The 21691-nt window shown below is 44.9% G+C and overlaps 1 protein-coding gene across 4 annotated transcripts in view; it reads left to right on the top strand.

Annotated features, from left to right (window-relative positions):
- The window catches only part of SMURF1 (SMAD specific E3 ubiquitin protein ligase 1), an 89602-nt gene that overhangs the window by 56670 nt on the left and 11241 nt on the right, over positions 1–21691 (top strand). For 2 of the 4 annotated variants that reach the window (XM_065923811.1, XM_065923810.1), the window contains exons 2-11: positions 7534–7572; positions 8683–8791; positions 10290–10423; positions 10579–10644; positions 12084–12159; positions 13587–13828; positions 14549–14633; positions 16248–16394; positions 17482–17680; positions 19090–19193. In XM_065923811.1, the coding sequence (XP_065779883.1) occupies positions 7534–7572; positions 8683–8791; positions 10290–10423; positions 10579–10644; positions 12084–12159; positions 13587–13828; positions 14549–14633; positions 16248–16394; positions 17482–17680; positions 19090–19193 (1201 nt within the window). Of the gene's footprint in view, positions 1–7533; positions 7573–8682; positions 8792–10289; positions 10424–10578; positions 10645–12083; positions 12160–13586; positions 13829–14548; positions 14634–15213; positions 15292–16247; positions 16395–17481; positions 17681–19089; positions 19194–21691 lie in introns of all 4 variants that reach the window. The other 2 variants (XM_065923814.1, XM_065923813.1) reach the window with 2 other exon arrangements.

The raw sequence follows: 21691 nt of genomic DNA, 5'->3' as shown, positions 1-21691 counted from the left end.
TATGCCAAATAATACATTTATTTCAGTGCTATAGAAAGTATTACTATAAAATGATAAAATAGGAAAGACACGTTAAGGGACTTTGTTTGAGAAGATTGTGCACTATGGGTTTTTCTTAGCCATTTGTGGGGATATTTGCACGTGTTACCTTGCTAAAACTTGGGCCTCCCCTTGCAGTTTTCTGTTGACCTTTCTATGCATCAAATTAATAAAGCCTCATTTGTCAACTCAGTAACGGAAAGAAAACGCAGACAGAACTTTCTCTGGCTATTATTACTTTTTCCTTGTCCATTTGTTTTAGGTCTGGACTGATTATGAGGTTGTAGGAGAGCTTGCTTAATTCTAGCTTTCTTCCCACAACGTTCCTTCATTTCCCTTTTACCCTCAGCAGTTACCACCTTGTTTAAAATGACTTAGCCAGTAGAGCACAGCTTCCTTTTATCTTAACAGTTCTTCAGGAGTCACTGGGTGGGGATGTTTGGCCTCTGGGAGGTTCTCCTTCCTCCTTGTTAACTCTGGATTATCTCCTGTCAGTGGAGTTCATTCACTTTCCTTCTAAGGCGACAATCAAATATAATTTACTTAATGACAAGCTTTTGGGGGTTAAAATTCATTTCCTTCCTGACAAAGTTGAGTTTTATTTTACCTTAGGAAAATAGTTTTAAGCTTAGGAAGTCAATTTAAAAGGAAAAAAAATTACCTGACTTGCCTTAAAAGTCAAACCCTCAGGCCTGAGAAGTACCCCAGGACAAGCACCTTTTTGGGTTTTTTCGTTGTTTAGTTCTTCATAGCATTCTGAGCTTGGAACAGGGCTTGGCCTCTGGTGGGTCATCAGTGGGTGCTTGTTAAATGGAAAACGGATGCACTGCCCAGAGCAGCAGCATTTACCGTGGCTTTTGTTGGTCAAGTTGTGTGATCTTGTTAAGCCCCCGTTTTCTCATTAGGAAAATAAACATGATAATAACCGTCTCATGGGATTGTGGTGTTGGATAAACCTGGCCAGGCGTGTCAGACACTTAGGGTAGTGCCTCATACCTTGTAAGCATATTTAGCCGTTGTTATTAGGTCTGTGAAAGGGAATTAGATTGTATTTGGAACGTTTCACAAAACAATGACAAAGTTTCCAAACCTCCCACTGTGATTCCATTGATAGATTTCATCGAGTGTTTTTGGCAGAGGCACTGGTCATATGGTTGTCGGGGAGACAGTCTGCTTTCCAGGGTGGTTTTTGGAAGCACCAGTAGCAAATTGCTCCTTAGTTCCTGGTTATAAAATCACTAGGAGCTTTTCAGGAGATGAGATACTAGACATCGGGGCTGAAGTTTTGGAGTTTTATTTTATTTTTTTAAGTTTCGAAGTTTAGTAAACGTCACCACGTTATGGCTCTTGAATAAGGACGCTTGAAAAGAAAAAGAAACATGTAGGGAGACAACATTGATACTAATAATTAACTGATCGATGAGTTGATTAATTTTGGAATGTAACTTTAGTTAATTAGATAAAACATTCTCTAATGAAAACCTAAATTTTCCTAAGCTCTTTGCAAGGGAAAATGCTTCTACCTAGAAAATTCCCCTGTTCTTCTTGCTGTCTTAGTCCCACTCTAACATGGTTGAAAAAACATCTCATTTACTTTATTTAAGACAGAAATATGATCTGGAGATAGAAATTATTCTAAGTGACAGAGACCTTTAATGAACTATTTTTCTTATCTTGCAAGGCAAAGGTGCATAGCCTGTAATACTTAAGGGAGAAAAAAAGTCAAACCAACCATAGTTTTGGAAATTGCTTCCTGTGAGGCCTGTCTTTTTCCTCCACCCAGGAAGTCATCCCCTGTAGGTTCTGTGGGAAAATCCAGGTGTCAAGGAAAGCAACATCTTAAGATTAAAATTTTAAAATGTCTTAAAAATTTAAATTTAAAAAAATTGAAAACTGCCCCTCAGTTATAGATTTTCTTTGAATGTAATGGCTTCATTGGTCCATGGAAATCATCCCTTAAGATGTAAAAAAAAAAGACTGTTCATGAATGAGGGCTTTGTGCAAATCTGGTGAAAATCACTTAGTTGTGTCCGATTCTTTGTGACCCTATGGACTATACAGTCCATGGAATTTTCCAGGCCAGAATACTGGAGTGGGTTGCCATTCCCTTCTCCAGGGGATCCTCCCAACCCAGGGATCGAACCCAGGTCTCCCGTGTTGCAGGCAGATTCTTTACCAGCTGAGCCACCAGGGAAGCCCGAGAGACAGTCGGGTTACTACTCCAGTGTCCTGCGCTGTGCTCAGTTACCTGGTTGTGTCTGACTCTTTGGGACCCCATGGGCCGTAGCCCGCCAGGCTCCTCTGTCCGTGGGATTCTCCAGGCAAGGATACTGGAGTGGGTAGCCTGTCCCTTCTCCAGGGGATCTTCCCAACCCAGGAATTGAACTGGGGTCTCCTGCATTGCAGGTGGAGTCTTTACAGCCTGAGCCACCAGGGAAGTCCAAATATGATAAAAAGTCCCAGATGCCGTCTGGACTTTGTTGTTTAGTTGCTAAATCATGTCTGACTCCTGTGTGACCTCTGGACTTCGTTACTTGTTTTTTGACATGAACTGTTTCTCCCTCACTGTCATACAGCCTCTCTCTTGGAACTGCAGGCAAACATTTTTATCCGGAGTGCCAGCCAGCTGACACTAATGAAACCTTAAGAAATAGCATAAACTCCTTCTGAGGAACATGATCTTTCAGAGAGTGGGTGCACCCACAAACAGTGTTTTGGGGACCCTGTGCGTCCGTCAGGGAGCTGGTAGAGAAGCTTGACTTACTAATTGAATGTTAGCAAAACACTTCCTTCCCATGTATTTTCAGAAGCTAAGTGAACATTATGTAGTTTGTTCTTTCTTTACCCCCCAAATTAGGAAACTATGGCATATGATTAGGAAATTACTGGATTTAGACGTGATTTGTCCACAGTAGAGGGCACTTCAGAGTTGGCGTTGAAGAGAGCACGCGGTAGTGTACTCTGAAAAAATCAGCTGCTTTTTCTCTAAAGAGTAAATGCCTCTTTTGTTCATTGTTGCAGTTCCAGAATCTTACTTAAAATTGGTACATATCTTCAAAATGAGTGGTAGATCCAGACAGAGTGGAATTTTAAGTGCAGTAAGTTATCTCTTATCTCACAGAGTGGACAAACAGAATTCTACCACAGGATCACAAAATTTTTCTACTAGGAGAGATCAAATGCCATTAACTAAACTAGATTCATAGTGACCGTAAATGATCTTTGCACAAAATCAAGGCAAAATCTTCTTTGTGCTGACGATATTGAAATCCTCGCCACTTTTTGATGTAACCAAATTCCACTGGAATGAGCCTAATCTTCCACGCTCCCAGTGCCGGGGGCCTGGGTTCAATCCCTGGTCAGTGAACAAGATCCTGCATGCCACAGCCAAGGAAATAAATACTTTTTTTTTTTTAATTACTAGTCTTGTGCAGAAGAGCAAGCATTAATCTTTTTGAGATGTTACCAGAATTCTTCCAGTCAGAAGCAATCCAGCATCAGCACCTTGGGAAAACAAGGAGTGGAAGGAAACTACAGCACAGGCTCGTCTGAAGAGCATTGAAAAAGATGGCAGATTTCGAATTATTACGAGACAAGTAATCGCTTACCTGTACCCAAATAACTATTAGAAAGTGCAATGAAAAACCATAAAAGAACAGATATCTTGATGATTAAAAAAAAAAAGTGCAATGAAAGGCACTCTCCCATTCATCATAGTAACAAAACCCAAGACACGTAAGAGTCACCCCTATTAGAAATGTGGAAAACATTTGTGAGTAGATGAAAATGTTACTTAAAGGCATTTAAAGAAGAATTTAATCACTGGATATATATGCTTCACTCAAGAATGGGAGTACTTAATTTTGTAAAGCAGTAAATTCCCCTTATGAATTTTTTGAAAACTTGCTCAAAGTAATTCTAAAGTTAAATGGGAAAAAAGGAAGTATGTGAGACCAGCCAGGAAAATGCTATTAAAAAACAAAGGCTAACAATGAGATTTTGGAGGCATGCATTTCCTATTTACACATTTGCAAGTTTTCATTTTTTGTAAGTACTTTTGTCCTTTTAAATTAGAGAAACAAGAAATGAAGCACTAACCAGAGCTGTAATAAATTATGATCCAGCCACAAAAAGACTGAAGAGTTTGTGTGTGTGTGTATCTCCACTGAGAGGAAGGGTGTAAAGATTATAGTGAAGAGGAAATGTATATTTTTGGTAGTATTTTTGTATTATCAGGAAATACTGTAAACAACTTTATGCCAATAAATCGGTAACTTAAGTGAAATAGACAAATTTCTAGAAAGACACAAACTACCAAGACTTATTCGAGAAGTGGAAAATGTGAATAGACTTGTGAAGAGATTATGGATTAGTGACTGAAACACGTTCTACAAAGAAAAGCCCTGGCCCGGCTGACTTACAGCGCACATTAAAGGGATCCGTTATGCCACATAACCAGGGGTGTTCACCTCAGAATGCAGGGGTGGTTTCATGCTGGAAGTCAGTTCATGTACAACTGCATCATCTATAGGCTCAGGACGAACAGCGACCGGTCACCCCAATAGCTACAGAAAAAGACGGAGACCTAGAGAACAGATTTGTGGAGAGGGTGGGCTGAATGGAGAGAGTAGCTTGGAGACACAGACGTCACCACGGGTAAAACAGATGGCCAGTGGGAATTTTCTGTGTGACTCAGGGAGCTCAGCCTAGAGGGGTGGGAGGGAGGTTCAAGGCGGGGGACGTGTGTGCACCTAGGGCTGAATCATGGTGATGTATGGCAGAAACCAGTACAATGCTGTAAAGCGATTGTCCTTCAATTAAAAAAGTAAAAAAAAAAAAATGTTAAGAAGCCAGTCCTGAAATACCACATTTTCTATGATTCCATTTATGTGAACTATCCATTCTAGGCACATCCAAAGACGTAAAGTAGATTAGTGGTGGCTGTGACTGGTGGGGTTTGCGGTTAATAGTGAGTGACTGCTAATAGGTGCAGAATTTCTTTTATGGGATGGTGAAAATGCTCTAAATTGATGTGCTGATGGTTCTACAGCTCAGTGAGTATATTAAAAACCAATAAATCATACACTTCGCTTGGATGAATTGTATAGTATAGGAATTATATCTTGGTAAAGTTGTTATATAAAATGTACTAAAAGTTTGCAGAACGGTATATTATGAATTTCCTGTAGTTGAAACAGTTGCTAAATCTACGACCTGTACATTGCCTTAGTAGTGATCCTGTGTGCTCAGTCACTTCAGTCGTGTCCAACTCTTTGCGACCCTGTGGACTGTAGCCCGACAGTCTCCTCTGTATATTTTTGTCAAATAAGGTCACAGTAAAACACTGTGTTCTTAAAAATTGGGAAGCTATGTATGCATAATACATTGGTGTATTTTCCCTTCATGTCATAGTTTAATCATGTAGCGGGTCTGGTGGCAAAATTTCTCACCAGCTCTACACGTGACTGTTGTTGTTGTCCCATCGCTCAGCCGTGTCCGCCTCTCTGTGACCCCATGAACCGCAGCACACCAGGCTTCCCTGTCCATTACCAGCTGCTGGAGCTCGCTCAAACTCATGTCCATTGAGTCAGTGATGCCATTCAACCATCTGACCCTCTGTCGTCCCCGTCTCCTCCTGCCTTCAATTTTCCCCAGCATCTGGGTCTTTTCTAATGAGCTGGCTCTACGCATCAGGTGGCCAAAGTATTGGAGTTTCAGCTTCAGCATCAGTCCCTCCAATGAATATTCAGGACTGATTTCCTTTAGGATTGACTGGTTTGATCTCCTTGCTGCCTGAGGGACTCTCAAGAGTCTTTTTCCAGTACCACAGCTCAAAAGCATCAATTCTTCAGCGTTCAGCCTTCTTTATGGTACAACTCTCACATTCATACATGACCACTCGAAAAACCATAACTTTGACTAGACGGACCTTTGTCGGCAAAGTAATGTCTCTGCTTTTTAATACGCTGTCTGGGTTTGTCATAGCTTTTCTTCCAAGGAGTAAGCGTCTTTTAATTTTGTGGCTGCAGTCACCATTTGCAGTGATTTTGGAGCCCAAGAAAATAAAGTCTGTCACTGTTTCTGTTGTTTCCCCATCTATTTGCCATGAAGTGATGGGCCCGGATGCCATGATCTTTGTTTTTTGAATGTTGAGTTTTAAGCCAACTTTTTCACTCTCCTCTTTCACTTTCATCAAGAGGCTCTTTAGTCCTTCTTCACTTTCTGCCATAAGGGTGGTGTCATCTGCATATCTGAGGTTATTGCTATTTCTTCCGGCAATCTTGATTCTGGCTTGTGCTTCATCCAGCCCGGCATTTCGCATGATGTACTCAGCATATAAGTTAAATAAGCAGGGTGACAGTATACAGCCTTGATGTTCTCCTTCCCAATTTGGAACCAGTCTGTTGTTCCCTGTTGGGTTCCAACTGTTGCTTCTTGATCTGCATACAGGTTTCTCAGGAGGCAGGTAAGGTGGTATAATATATTGTGTATTTTCCCTTCATATAATAGCTTTAATCATGTAACGGATCTAGTGACAAAATTTCTTACCCACCTCATTAATAAAATTGTAACGATGGCATTCATTGCATTCTTTCTATGTGCCAACATTGTACTAAATTCCTAGCATGCGTTTTATCATCTGTTTTTCACGACATTTGATGATGGTCCCATATTTTCTGTCACTCTCCCATTTTGTTCTCCAACATACCAGAGCTTGCGTTTATAAAATTGTGTTATTTAGCCGAATATCAAAAGATGCATGACTCCTCTTATGAGCAGGTGCTCTGAAGGTACAGACTGTAGGTCTTCATTTCAACTGGTGTTAATGTGATCCTGGGAGTTTTAAGAACACATTGATAAATCCACCCATATGTGTTTGAGAAAGATTTTTAAGTTTAAACCATTTTGTATTTGTTACAGTTTATTTCTAACTGGAGGAGAAAACACTTTTTAGTTACTTGTCAGTTTTTTGTTTAATGTGACACTTAATTTGAAATACAATCAATGGTAAAGATAATTTTGAGGGTTGTTTTTCCCCCACTGCAAATATAGGCTAGCGCCTCAGCCAGTTTGAGCCGCTATAGCAAAATACCATTGGCTGACGGCTTACACAGCAAACATTTATTTCCCATAGCCTAAGATGAAGGAGGGGGAAGATTTGGTTCTGGGTGAAGGCCCTCTTGCTGGCTTGTAGACGGCCACCTGGTGCATCCTCCTGTGGAGGGCCGAGTGAAGGCATGTGCTGTGGGTCCCTCTTTTTTTTGGGGGGGCCCTTCTTTATAGGGGCTCAGACCCACATCATGGCAGCCCCACCCCCATGTCCTCAGCTAACCCCGAGCACTTCCTGAGGACCCCACCTGTAGATACCATCACATCAGGGCCTGGACCTTCAACACATGCATTTTGGGTGGGATACAGTTCTGTCCATAGCGACCAAGTGTGGTGAAAGTCTTGTCCATAAATGCTAACCCTTGCCTTTCTGTTTGTTTTTAGTATTATGTGCCAAGAACCTTGCAAAGAAAGACTTCTTCAGTAAGTAAAACCCATTTTTGCTCTCTTACCTATTAATATTCTTCACATATTTCTGAAATTTAAAACTTTTTAAAAAACACTGGGTGTATTCTCCTAAAAGAAAAGAATAGAAACCCACGGTTTGACAAACTTCACTTCCCAGTTGACTACAGCACAGAGGCTCCTTAGCTCCAAGGCACAGAATTTTTAACTCAAGGAAGAAAAACACTCTCTCATTCCCTATTCTGGCCACACCCTGTTTTCTCTGCTTTTCCATCCATTAGTGTATTGCTTTCTCCTGAAGTGTTCTCTGCTCAAATACAGATGAGACATTTTTCTGTAAAGTGTCTGAGTTTCAGTAAAACTGATAGTCAAATTTGATAAATTAAATCACACTTGAAAAGTCTTGTAATGAAAGGAATAATAAATGGAGAGTCATTTTCTTATGAAAGGAATTGCTTCTTAAGAAGCTCACCTACTATAAAGTAGGTGCCCGAAGGAGGAACATTTTCACACTGTTTCTGATCCTCACCAGAACGCCGCTTGGTTCCTAAGCGGCATTATTCACACTCTCAGGTGAAGAAACTGAGGTTCACGGGCTTTATTCAAGGCGCTAAGAAGGTTCAGAGGGACGGATCCCAGCTAGGTCTGTCTCTCAGACCCAGTCACCTCTCTGATCTTATAAACTGTCTGAGTCACACTCCAGCACTTAAGAACCTACCTAATGAAAATTTGGTGAATACTGCTTCCAGAGATAAAATAGATAAAGACCAGCAAACGCAATGTCTAGGTATTATTTTTTAGAAAGTACAAATACGTTTATTTGTAGACACTTTTTCCTCCATTCAGCTAGAAGTGATCTTCAGAAGTGAAAATCTGAATTTAAGCCTGTTTTTAGAGTTTCATTTCTAGTGTCTAAAAAATTTGAGGAGGATGTCATTCTGGGTTGCTTTTCTTAGAAAGCTTAATGGAAATAACTTATTTTGCTGATCGAAACTAACCTTAAATTTGAGAATGAAATATACCAGGATAGTTAGGTGCCCGTGAGGCGCCCTTTACCCACGGGACAGGTTCTGTGTTGCATTGATAGACCTGTCGTCTCATCCAGTGTGGCTGTCCCCTCTCCTCCAGGACTCCCTGACCCTTTTGCAAAGATTGTTGTGGACGGATCTGGGCAGTGCCACTCGACGGACACTGTGAAGAACACGCTGGACCCGAAGTGGAACCAGCACTACGACCTGTGAGTTGAATACCCTACAGCGCACTTGGGAATGACAGGAGAGCGGGTGTCTACCTTGTAAGAGAAGCATTTTTTTTTTTTTAAAGGGCTACCAATTCCTTGGATGGCCAAAGACATATTGCCTACTTTTAGAATGCATATACTTGGAAGTTCTTGCATTTGACGTTTTCATACATTTCGTATGGTTTGCCTCTGTAACCATGATCTTCAAACATTCAATCTCCTGGCCCTCTCTAACAGGAAAAAGGGGCCATAGTTCAGGTCCTCTATCTGCTACTGTTTTTTCAGCAAAACCATGAGCATTGTTGTAAAATGGACTATCTGAAATGCATTATTATACATATTTATTATGTTGTTTTTGTTGTTTAGTCGCCAAGTCATGTCTGACTCTTTTGCGACCCCATGGACTGTAGTCTGCCAGGCTCCTCTGTCCATGGGATTTCCCAGGCAACAATACTGGTGTGGGTTTCCATTTCCTTCTCCACATATTTATTATACAAATATTTTATACATACACACAAATATATGTTGATTTTTAAAAATTTTGCTTAGATGGTAAAGAATCTGTCTGCAATGCAGGAGACCCAGGTTTGATCCTTGGGTCAGGAACATTCTCTGGAGAAGGGAATAGCTACCCACTCCAGTATTCTTGCTTGAAGAATTCCACGGGCAGAGGAGCCTGGCCGACTACAGTCCATGGGTTGCAAAAAGTTGGACGCTACTGAGCGACTAACACACACACATTTTCTGCAAGAGCAAATAAAGTTTGGTATGAGTGAATGTATGTAAGCCCGCACGCCATCCAACAACTTCTTATATCCATTCATTACGTGGATTGCACTTTGAAAAATCACTATTTTATATTCACCTCTGTTTTCATGTCCTTGCTAAGAAATTTTTGTCAAGTAATGCTGAATGATTACTGGTTTGTTTTACTACCATGGATTGTACTGGGTTTGAGGGGGTTTTTAGTAACTGGATCCTGAGGCCCTATTTCAGTTACACTGTGGCACCGGAGGTGGTCTGGAAAGCAGTTGTCAGTCCCAGTCCTGGAAGCCCCCTTGTGGCCGATCTGCCCTGAGAGGAAGGGGGTTTCCTGTCGGAGGTCTGCTCTGCGTGTGCTTTGGGCGGATGGAGGGTTTGTGAGGAGTCCCTTGTTGCAGATGGGTTATTCTCTATGAAGCCTGATTGGTGCGAGCTTATGACTCCTGCCATTATCTTTGGAACTATTAAGATCTAGGAAATCCCTGTTATAAGATTATCATCAGCATGTAGTTATCTCCATGTGCTTCTCACATAATCAGCTGTAGCCCTTTTGCCTCCCAAAGGGAGGTTGAGGTTGGTAGACAGATACTCATTGAGTGCTTGTACTTGTGGATATAGAGCCAACATTATTTTCAGAGAATTCTTCTGGACTAACAAGTCAGTCAGATAGAATCTCAGTGGGCCATTGTAATATAGAAATGCAATTAAAGATGAATTTGCACTTTGATTTCAGATATGTTGGAAAAACGGATTCTATAACCATCAGCGTGTGGAACCACAAGAAGATTCACAAGAAGCAGGGAGCCGGCTTCCTGGGGTGTGTGCGGCTGCTCTCCAACGCCATCAGCAGATTGAAAGATACTGGCTGTAAGAACCCAACGCTTTTCTGCCTCTTAATGCACTGAGGAAGGCTTACGAGCCATCATTTTGTTTATTATTATTTTTGAATACTGAATACAGAATTCCTGCCCTCCTCCCTAGTTAACATTCCCCAGGTTAAGTTTTGAATTGTTTGTTTGCAGACCAGCGTTTGGATCTGTGCAAACTAAACCCCTCAGATACTGATGCAGTTCGTGGCCAAATAGTGGGTAAGAACTTTCTCATCTCTAAAGAGATAACTTTTACAGAACTTAACATCCAACTCTTCATCACTGAGAAAATACACAAAGCCACTGACCCAGGCTGACGTACATGAAGGGCAAGCCACATTTGGGGGCCATTTCTCCAGCACTAAAAAGTTTCATCTGTGTGGTTTTTGTTATTTTATCCAATTCTCTTCATTCTGTCGTTCAAGGTGGAGTTAAAGTGACTAAGGTACAAAAAGATGTACGGTTGTAATTTTTGATGTAATTTTAGTCCTCATTTTTGTCCTGTTATCCAAGCGCAGATGGTAAACGTGGTAGCCACACATGCACGAGCTGAACATAGTACCACAGGAAGACCACTGTATACGTAGAAGGCAACGGGATTTCTGAAGACCTCTGTGTCATATGATTTTACAGAGGATTGACTTACTTAGAATGAAGAAACGAAACATGCCAATGTTACAAAATGTTGACTAGACATATTCTGCTGAAGTTAATTTGTCAGTTAAGCAGTTCATCCTGTTATCCATCCCATTCTTATTAGCATTTCAGAGTAACTCACATATAGACTCTGCATTGCAGGGAATCCAGAAAAAACTCCATAGTATTTCAGTAGCACACCAGAATGACGTATGACCGCAAATCTTTTAGGTCTTGTCTTAGGTAGAAGTTGTCGTTGTTCAGTTGCTGAGTCATATCTGGCTCTTTGCGACCTCAAGGACTACAGCACGCCAGGCTCCCTTGTCCTTCACTATCTTCCAGAGTTTGCTCAAACTCATGTCCGTTGAGTCAGTGATGCCATCCAACCATCTCATCCTCTGTTGCCCCCTTCTCCTGTTGTCCTCAATCTTTCCCAGCATCAGGGTCTTTTCCAATGAGTCGGCTGTAGATCTGACCCAGGATAAATGAACAGTGAGTATCCATCCTGCAAACTCTCCTGATGACAGAGTTCTCTCTCACTGCCTGTTTGTGATGTCTTCTTTTCTTTGTGGAGAGACATGTGGGGAAAAACCAGTACCTGGAAGCAACTTCATCAGTGTCTTTGTTGGTTGTATTAGGGACGGACAGTAGAGACATAGATGTGTCTAGACTGTGCAAATAGACAGTGCTGTCTGTGTCCTTATCCAGCATAAGTCAGAATCTTTTTAAAAAATAAGATAACTTGGAAGAAGTGACTATTGTGTTACTTTATGGAGAGCGTGGAAAACACAGCACCTCCTTCTGTTCCGCATTCACAAGGAAGGGCCCGAGTGGTGTGTGGTGGCGTGGAGCCACTGAGTGAAATGTCTCACACTCGAAAGCACAGGCGTGTGTGTGTGAGTGCCGAGACGGACGCCTCACTTTCTAAAATAATATCGTATATAAATTATACATTTGTAGTGGCTCACTATATTGCAGTTGTATCTCTGGATTTTAATGCAAGATGTCCTTTTTCTTTTTAGTCAGTTTACAGACACGAGACAGGATCGGCACCGGCGGGTCTGTGGTGGACTGCAGAGGCCTGCTAGAGAGTGAAGGGTGCGTACCCCGGGACGCTGGTGCTCGCGCTGCGGGAGAGCGTCCCACACACCTTTTCACCGCGTTGAATACCTGAGGGGGGGACTTTGGGGTAAAACTGTGATCCAGTGTCCTTGTCTGTAAAGGAAGCTGTCGAGACTAGTAGGGTCGTGCCCCAGAGAGTCAGGGTCCAGTTTACAGAGGTTCCCTCTGGCCGGAGAGCATTGGTCAAGAATGATAGCTGCAACAGCCAAACCAGTCCGTGGAGTTCATGATGATACAGAAAGAAATGTTATAAAAAACCAAACCCCCAAAACCAACAAGAGCTCTCATTGGTCACTGCCATGATTTTTCGATCCCCAATGAATTAACTCTTAATGCCATTCATAGTTGTTGACACCATCAGGAAAGAGCGAGAACTTGACATGAACACAGATCTTGGAGGTCCCAGGGACGGCAGTGGGCTGCCCAGCGCCCTATAACAAGCCCATCCAGAAGTGGGGCTCCCTGTAGAGTGTAGCAGACACAAGCCAGTGTCCTTCCTCAGCAAGTACACTGCAAGGAGAAGAATGGAATAAAAAGGAAGGAAGAAAACCTGTAAATTTAATAAACAGGATTTAAGAGACCCACCTACTAGATGCAGTGTGTGGATCTATTTGGATCCTGATTGATGAGATAGTGGACTGGAGAAATTTGAATACTGACTGGCATTATTATGACCCATTTTGGGGATCATGCTAATGGTAAAAAAGGCTCATCTTTCAGAGATGTGTGCCAAAATATCTAAGGAAGAGATGGTAAAATGTGGGGATTGTTTTCCGAATAAGCCAGCGGAGGGGGGAAGAGCTGGACACGGGATGGTATCGGAGGTGGGTGAAGAGTCCAGGGCATTCACTGAACAAGTCCCTTACTTTGCATGTCTCTGAAATTTTTCAATGTAAAATGATTTTCAAAAGTACTTGCTTAAAAGAGAAAATAGCCTATTAAGGTAAATTGTCTTCAGCGTTGTTCGGGGGATGAGGATTTATGTTAAAAGTCACTTTAAAGTCATTGCAATATTTGATGTAACAAGGTGTTCTATTATAAAATAACAAGGCGAATGGAATGTTTGAATTTGATTCCGAGTCAAGAAAATTGAAATCTCCTTTTCTGAACGTCTTATAGGTCAGGGTTAGTGTTTTCCAACCATTCAGCTATCCCCAAGTTTGAAATCCTACCGTGGCCTCCGTGGCACTTAACACATGGCGCCCTTAGGCCACTGATTCTTCGTGAACAAATCTGGCTTTCGGGTGAACTAGGACGGGGCGAATTTTATGAAACTAAGCCCTGGGGCCTTCTGTATTGTCTAAGAGAAGCAGACTAAACGGGTGTGAGAGCGTGGCGTGAACTGGGGGGCGTCCCTGTCTTCGGCGGGTGTTGTCACGTGGGCTGTGTTCTGCCGCTTCCAGAACCGTGTATGAAGACTCCGGGCCTGGAAGGCCCCTCAGCTGCTTCATGGAGGAGCCAGCCCCGTACACCGATGGCCCCGGGGCCGCTGCCGGCGGGGGCAACTGCAGGTTTGTGGAATCCCCGAGTCAAGACCAAAGACTTCAGGCCCAGCGACTGCGAAACCCTGAGGTGCGAGGGTCGCTGCAGACGCCACAGAACCGACCTCACGGCCACCAGTCCCCGGAGCTGCCCGAAGGCTACGGTGAGGGCGCGCCCGCCCTTCCAAGTGCGGTGGGCCACGTGTCCCTTTCCGCCTTCAGACCTTTTCTGGTAACGCGTACCTGCCAGAACCGCTGATGTTGGCAGAGCTCTGCCCCATGGCGGTTGTGTCAGTGTAAAGAAAAGTAACCCGAGATGGTTGATAAATCCTACTCTTCCTTAATGTATCCACCTTTGCTCCAAACTTCTAGGATAGCAATTGAGTGAAGAATTTAGGCAAATGAATGTCAAAGAGAGCCAGGAGGAGTGGGGCGGGGGTCTGGATGAGGCTCTTTGTAGCCCCTGGGATTTGAACATGGGAAGGACAGCCTTGGGTACGAGTGATAAGACGTATCACTGTCACGAAAGATAAAACAGAATCTTTTGACAACCACAGAGGAAGTCCCTAAATGAAGGAGGATCCATGTAGATCCATGTTGGAGGATCCACATAGATGGGGCAAATCAGACCGGAAGTATGAGCTGATGCAGGGGACAGGGGTGGAGGCAGGCTGAGTCCCGAGGTGGCAGGTCCGGGTGGGAACAGGAAAAGTAAGATCTGTCCACACGCTGACCCCAGTAAGCCAGGCCCAAGGCCACCCCTGCCGTTCACACCCTTCTCTGGGTCCTTTGAAAGACTGTGGGAAGGAAGCGGGGCCTCCGAGTTGACAGGGTTGACCCCTTGGAGTGAGCGTCACTGACCGTGTCCCCACCATGTCGTGCAGAGCAGAGGACCACGGTGCAGGGCCAGGTGTACTTCTTGCACACGCAGACAGGCGTCAGCACGTGGCACGACCCCAGGATACCCAGGTAGGCTTCCCGGGCGGCTCGCCGCGCGCCACACGGCCTGCACCCCCGACTGTGGGTGATACGGCCCTTAGGGCGTGGAGGTGCAGGCTTAGAGGGCGGGCTGTTGGAGGTCGTGACCCAGACTCCCAGGGGACAGTCCCGGCTCTGCTCCCCCCACCCCCAGCCGGTCAGCAGCTGCTGTAACACAATTGGGCCCTTCAGACTAAAGTTTAGAGAGTGATACTGGGTCTTGAAATCAGGTTCCATAACTGGAAAAGACCATCATCCTTAGATGGAATCAGATGCACTTACTCGAAAAACCTTCAAGATGTGGTTGCTCTCATTTTAAACTAAAAATATTGCTGAGTAAAATGATCTGATATCTGACTTGATGCTTTAAATAATTGGAGTGGGGGAGTGAATGGGGAGCCCTGGAAGCAGGTTGGTGATGAGCTGGTAACTGTTGAAGCTGGTTATTCACTATGGTCTCTATTTTTTTTTTTTTATATGCTTAAAATTCTCCATAATAAAAGGTTAAACAGGAAATATAAAGACTCTATCACCCTTTTTCTCTTCTACTTTACCATCCCTATTGCCTCAGTCCCTTGGGGACCATTCCTGGGGGAGATGAAGCTTTTCTATACGAATTCCTTCTACAAGGCCATACATCTGAGCCCAGGTCAGAGATCCCTGCCCCTCCCCTGCCTGTGATGGAGTTAAGTTTCTTTCTGCTCTTTGCTTTGCTTTCTTTTTTTTCTTAGAATTTTTTCTTTTTTGGTTTGAGAATAGCATTACTACCTAATAACATTTTTAGTAATGCTCATTTCCTTTTTATTCATAATTTGTTTTATCTGAGAACAAGCTTCTTGCTCTTGATTTTCCAAATCTATGTTGAACTTACAATTCAGTGTCTATAATTAGAACGGAAGCATTACCTGCAAATGAATGAGCTATCTCCTTGGTTTCTCAGGAAGGAAGGTCGGGCTTTTGTGCTCATTAGAAAAGCATCTTGGTCAGTAATCCTTGTTCCCAGGTGACTGTGGATTGGGCTGAAATAATTAATCAAGAGGTTAGACTTAGAGCTACTTGATGATTAAGAAAAGTGACTCAAAAAATGAGACGGCCTCATCCTGGTGCAGCTCTCTAGAACGGGAAGATTTCCAATGCATGTTCCTATACCCCTGTCTGCTGGAGAAAGTGTGTTTTCTGGGAGCTTTCCCACGGAGAGACCCTTCTGATCTTGAGCATCTCATTAACTTGTGAACCCAGAGAGTCCTTCCGGCAGCATTCAGATCCCCCATACTATTGGGCTGGCCAAAAGTTCGATCGAGGTTCTCCATTGCATCTTATATGGATGCAGTGTTTCAGTCCTCTTTGGTGGAAGGAATGGTATTCCCGGGCACACCACGCTCCCTGTCATGACCACGGGCTCTGAGAGTTGCGATTTTATCCGTGGGATTTTGCTGCCACTTGGAGCACAGAGGCCGGGCCTCGGTGGGCGTTTGGTGTAAGTAGCGCCTTGACTGGCTCTCATAGCCCCTGGATAAGGGGCGCCCCTGCTTCTCTCCCTGAAGTTTGGGTCTCAGGCCTCCACGCGCAGATGGACACACCGCTCTCTGTCTTCTTTCCTGGTAGAGACCTTAACAGCGTGAACTGTGATGAGCTTGGACCACTGCCGCCTGGCTGGGAAGTCCGCAGCACAGTTTCCGGGAGAATCTATTTTGTAGATCATAATAACCGAACAACCCAGTTTACAGACCCACGGTTACACCACATCATGACGTAAGACTTACAGCCCTTCGCTGACCTCTTTACCGTTATAGTGCCCTGTTTAATACTGATATTTCCCTCCATCTATTGACTGCATTGTTGGTTAGCAGAGAATAAGCATGAGCAAAACAGGGTAATTACTGAGTGGACAGTCGTGTGTTTTAAACTCTCAAGCCAGCTGGGTGCAGTCCTGCAGGCCTGCGTCACAGCCAGCCTGTAACTGAGTTGCAGCCTAATCAACCCCCCGAGCTGGTGCAGTTTCATTCTCGGAGCTTCCGCACGCATCTCTGATAAGACGGGTGGCCTCAGAGTGGGAAGCAGCGGAGCGAGGTTTTCCTTGGAGCCTGCTCACCACTGCGGGAAAGGGCTGGTTCAGAGCGCCGTTTGGCTTCCCAGACCGTCATTCCCGAGGGACTTGGGTCTGGGGATGACCTTGGATCCCACACTCCATGTCCCAGGATCCCCATGTCCTCAAACATGAGAGTCCGGGGGTGCTTGTCACTGACCGCTGACGTAAGTCAGCAAAACTGGAGCAGAACAGATAGCGGGCCCTGGTCCTCCTCTACCCCTGGACTCCCGCTTCCAGTGAGTAGACGGGAGATCTCCTGGATGAGAGGAGGCGCAGTCCCCGTCACACGCCCCTTGTTTGCTCTTGTGCGTGTCACCTCCTCCCGTGTCGTCTGCTTTCAGGGCTCCGGTCACCTTCGTTTAATTCTCAGCCCGAGGCCCCGCTGAGAGCACATCGGTCAGCCTCGTATATGCACTAGATGCCCATGAATGCTAGAAGTTTCCGTTGTTATTTATGGCAACGATAATGTATGAGATAAGGAGATGGGAGTCTCCTTTGTTATATCCCGGACATCTGTTGGGTTGGCCAGAAAGTTCATTTGGGGTTTCTGGTAACATCTTATGAAAAGGATGGTCTGAGGGTGGCCACCCCCAGTTTTCACGTATGTGTGTACAGAGTTATGTCACCGGGGAAGCACTCTTGACCAGAAGTGGGGGTCCTGACCTCTCTTCTCAGTCCCTTGGTGTGCGTGTGGGGGGGGACACCGCTGGCTGCTGCCCTTGGGGTGACCGCAGCGCTTCTGTTCTCAAGTCACCAGTGCCAACTGAAGGAGCCCAGCCAGCCACCACCGCCCCCCAGCGAGGGCTCCGTGGAGGACGAGGAGCTGCCCGCCCAGAGGTACGAGAGAGATCTGGTCCAGAAACTGAAGGTCCTCAGACACGAGCTCTCCCTGCAGCAGCCCCAGGCTGGCCACTGCCGCATCGAGGTGTCCAGAGAGGAGATATTTGAGGTACGGGGTTCGGGGCAGCTGGCCGTCGAGCTGACTCTCTCCCCCGTCAGCAGACAGTGAGTTCTGCTTCCTGTCTGGTGTGTCGGGGATGAAGTGCAGGGCTTTATTAGGGCTGAAGCCCCAGGCAGGAGAGGGAACAGTATTTCCTCCTGTGGTCAAGGTTTAAAAATCAGTGACTTCTGAGTGAAGATCTAGCGATCTGTACAGAACCAGTACTACGTGGTACTATAAATCCCGCACCTGCACTATATGGATGGGATTTCCTGCCGTCGGCCCAGCATCCTCAGAACCGAGAATCCCTGCTGTCGGCCCAGCATCCTCAGAACCGAGCATCCCTGCACGGGGCCTCGCCTGCCACCTTCCCGTAGGCACTGCCTCCCTGGAGAAGCCAGCGGCCTTCCTCTCACTTCTGGCTCTGGGTGGCGTGCTGACCTCTGTCCAGCTGCCCTGCAGCATCGGGCTCCCTAAATAGGGCACCGCTGGCAGGCAGGGCCCTTTTCTCGGGCCCATTGTCATCAGTAGAGTCTCAGCCGTGTGTGGGCCTCTGTGGACGGCTCGCTGAGGCGCAGACTCTCCCGGCCCACAGCAACGGGGGCCGCTCAGCGCCTTCTCCAGAGTGCCCGGGGCCACACGAGTGGAGCAGCTCAAGTACCGGGTTTTGCCCACTGAGCGTCTTAAATGGCTGTCAGGACAGGGCAGCTGGATTGTGGATACGCTGCTGCCAGATCTTTTCCACTCAACATCCTCTCTCCTCTTGGGATGGTCGCTTTGAATCTCATTAAATTTAAAGCAAGAAAAGGTTCTTAAGTGTCTTTTCACTGAAAACACCTACAGACGCTGAGCTGGTTCCCCTCCAGAGGCTGACTGAGGCCCTGTTAGGCTGACCACGTGTTTTCTGTGTCTGATAAGCTGCTTCATGTTCCACTTAAAGCCTCCTTGGCTCTTTGACTCAGTGGGAAAATGTGATTTTTGACTTCAGATGTAAAACCAGGCTCAGAATTCTTTTACTATTTCTCTCTCATGAGGTCTTCATTTGGCTAAAGCATGTAAACTTATAGGACACATTGGAATTCATTTGTGTGGAGAAAATCAACCCTAGAGAGGACGTTTAATCCTTCAGTCGTGACTGTGCTGAGGATACATGTGTGTATCCTTGGGTGCGGTGTCAGCTGCCATGAGCTTTGTTGTTTCTGAGGGAGTGATGGTGGGAGAAAGGAGGAGGAGGAGCAGTGAGCCGGAGCCCAAGTGAACATCCTGAACAGGAACCAGACAGGACTCAGATCGGAATTCTTAAAAATAAGCTCGGATCTTATTTATAGTCGGGCTCCATTATAAATAACCTTTCATCATGTTATAACTTTAAAAATAAGACAAGTTCTTCTCTCTGAAACTGTAATTTTGATGTGCAGGAGTCTTATCGCCAGATAATGAAGATGCGACCAAAAGACTTGAAAAAGCGACTCATGGTGAAATTCCGAGGAGAAGAAGGCTTGGACTATGGCGGGGTGGCGAGGTGAGAGGCTTGTGTGTCCCCGCTTCTGCGTGGACGTTGGCACGCCTGTGAGCAGATGTTTGCCGAGCGGTCCTTTACCCTGCCCTGGTGCTGCTCTTGGGGCGGTCAGGACTTGGGTCTTGCCATCAGAGAGCGTTCATAGAATTCCTCAAAGCGTGTGCTCACTAGCATCTCGCCATGACCCATTGAGACCCAGCTTTTGACTCAATCATCGCTTTACTTCTTACAAAGTTTGAATTAAACTTTTAACATTACTCCCTTCTCTATCTGGCCTGGGACAGTACACTCACTGAACTTCTGGTTCAGGAACCAACCGGAAGTTAATGTGGGGCAGCCTGGCTTTTGTCATAAGACTTTCAGGGGTGGGAGGAAGGCATGTACATTGCCTTTGTGTTAAATGGTTTTGTAAAGTGAGGTTTGGGTCAAAATCATGCAAATGATTTTAAAGGTAATATTTTTTCGTGATTATGTTTCCTATCTTCCCTCTTTTCACCTTTGAGACAACAGTTCTTTGGCTCTTTAACTATTCCTTTCAATAGAATGAATCATCTAGATCGTTAACTTGATCAAGTTCATTTAATTACCTACTGATCCTGGGATGTATGTTTGTAGGCACACAGACTAGGTCATGGTTGTGGTGAGGATCAAATTTAATTCTTCCCGGTTTTGTAATGTCAGTATTTTTAGTTCTTCTGCCATTGTCTTTGTAACTGTACATGATATGTTTTTGTCATTATTTTTTGTTGTCCACTAGAGAGACTGTCTCTTGGCCTTTCTTTTTCATAAGAAAAGGATATTAATGCTTCTGACTTTCCCTTCCTTCCACTTCTTACCTCTTACATTCTGTCATCTATAGTATGACTTTTATAAGTGTCAAGGTCAAAGATTTACACTTTGTTCTGTAACCAAAATTAAGTCAGTGTCTTGTGCTTATGTATTATTTGTAAGAGTTGAAGGTCAATACATTGTTTTATATTATTATGACAGTATAAATATTGTTCACTGAGGGATTAAGTGGTATTCTGTATTCTATCATTTATTTTATCCTTTTGAACAGATTTTAATTTTTCTAAGAATTTCTTCTTCTTTTTCAAACCAGGTCTCGTCTCTGTTGCCCCATTAAATATCACCTTTTGCCAGTTCCCCCTCTCCCGTTCTTTCCTGTGGAGACCCTTGCCAGCTCCCCCCTTCTCGTTCTCTCCTGTGGAGACCCTGTCCACCCTGATAATGGCTGCTTTGGCCTCCTGCACGGTTGTCTTCCTGGGACAGCACTGCTTTCTCGGGTCGGAGCCATTGTTGTGCGGGTCCCATGGCTACTTCCTCCTTGGCTTACTCCCTTATGTTACTGGAGTATATCCTCAAGTAGCTTTCTTAGAAAGGGTGTGTTTGCCCTGGGGGGTTAATTTTTCCAAGATCTTAGGTCTGAAAATGTCTTATAATCTTCACTTTGATAGCTTGGTTTCTTATAGACTTCTAGAAAGAGAATCATTTTCAATCAGAACTTTGAATTTGCTCTACTGTCTCCCTGCACCCAGGGTCACTGTCTGGTGACAGTCTGATTTTAGTCACTTCTGCACTATTTGTCCCCATCCAGGAACATCCATCATCCATAGATGCTGTACCTTTTCCCTGTTTTCCTCCCCCACTCCTGTCTTCAAGGCCTCCTTGCCCGGATCCACCATCCTGCTCACTCCCCCCACCCACTCCTCACTTGCTCCTCTTTCTGCTTGCTGTACTCACTTACCGGCAGAACCCCAGTTCTGAAGCTCCCATCCTGTGTGAAGGAGTCCCCTCTCTGACAGGGTTACAAATCAGGAAATCACCAGTGACTGCAAACCTCAACTCTGGTAGGTGCTGCAAGGGGCCTCGTTAACGTGCGGTCGTGCGTGACAGTGGTCCTGTCTTGGGGGCCAGGGGACAGGAGAGCCTCCCATCCTCACAGTTTAGAATACACAAGCAGATTCTCAGCCCTGCAGCAGTCAGCACCAGCATAATTAGGTTCTGAGAAGTGATATGGGGGTCTTACTACGTCTCTGGGTGAAGTTGGGATCTTTTCCAGCCGCCAAAGGTAAGTAAGTAAATGGGGCCGGGAACAGAATCGTTCCTCCAGCCTCTTCCAATCGCATCCGCCGCTCTCCCCTTCTGCCCCTCTGTCTGAGATACAGGATGAGCCTGGACCTTCCTGACCACGCGCTCACACTGGGACTGCCTCCCTGGGAAGTGCTTTTTCTTTCCAGATTGTCCCAGGTTTCTTCCTTGATCTTCCCCATATTGATTCTAGGAAGCATCTTTCTTCTGGCAAATGTAACTTATGTTTGCCCTGAAAACACGAATCCCGTTCCCAACAAGACAAGGGCTTTAGGCTTTCCGTCCCTCTCTTCAGGGAGACTCCTCTGTTTCCTCATTCATATTTGTCCTAAATTCATATCAAACTACTTCCATTCTCTCTTCTCTGCCTTTTTCTTTCTAGTCTCAGGATGTCTCAAGAGTCAGTATTT

This window comes from Muntiacus reevesi, chromosome 2 (assembly GCF_963930625.1).
Source record: "Muntiacus reevesi chromosome 2, mMunRee1.1, whole genome shotgun sequence".
NCBI classification, from domain to species: Eukaryota; Metazoa; Chordata; class Mammalia; order Artiodactyla; family Cervidae; genus Muntiacus; species Muntiacus reevesi.
The sequence above is the reverse complement of the archived record's forward strand: the minus strand, read 5'-3'. Positions and strand labels throughout refer to the sequence as shown.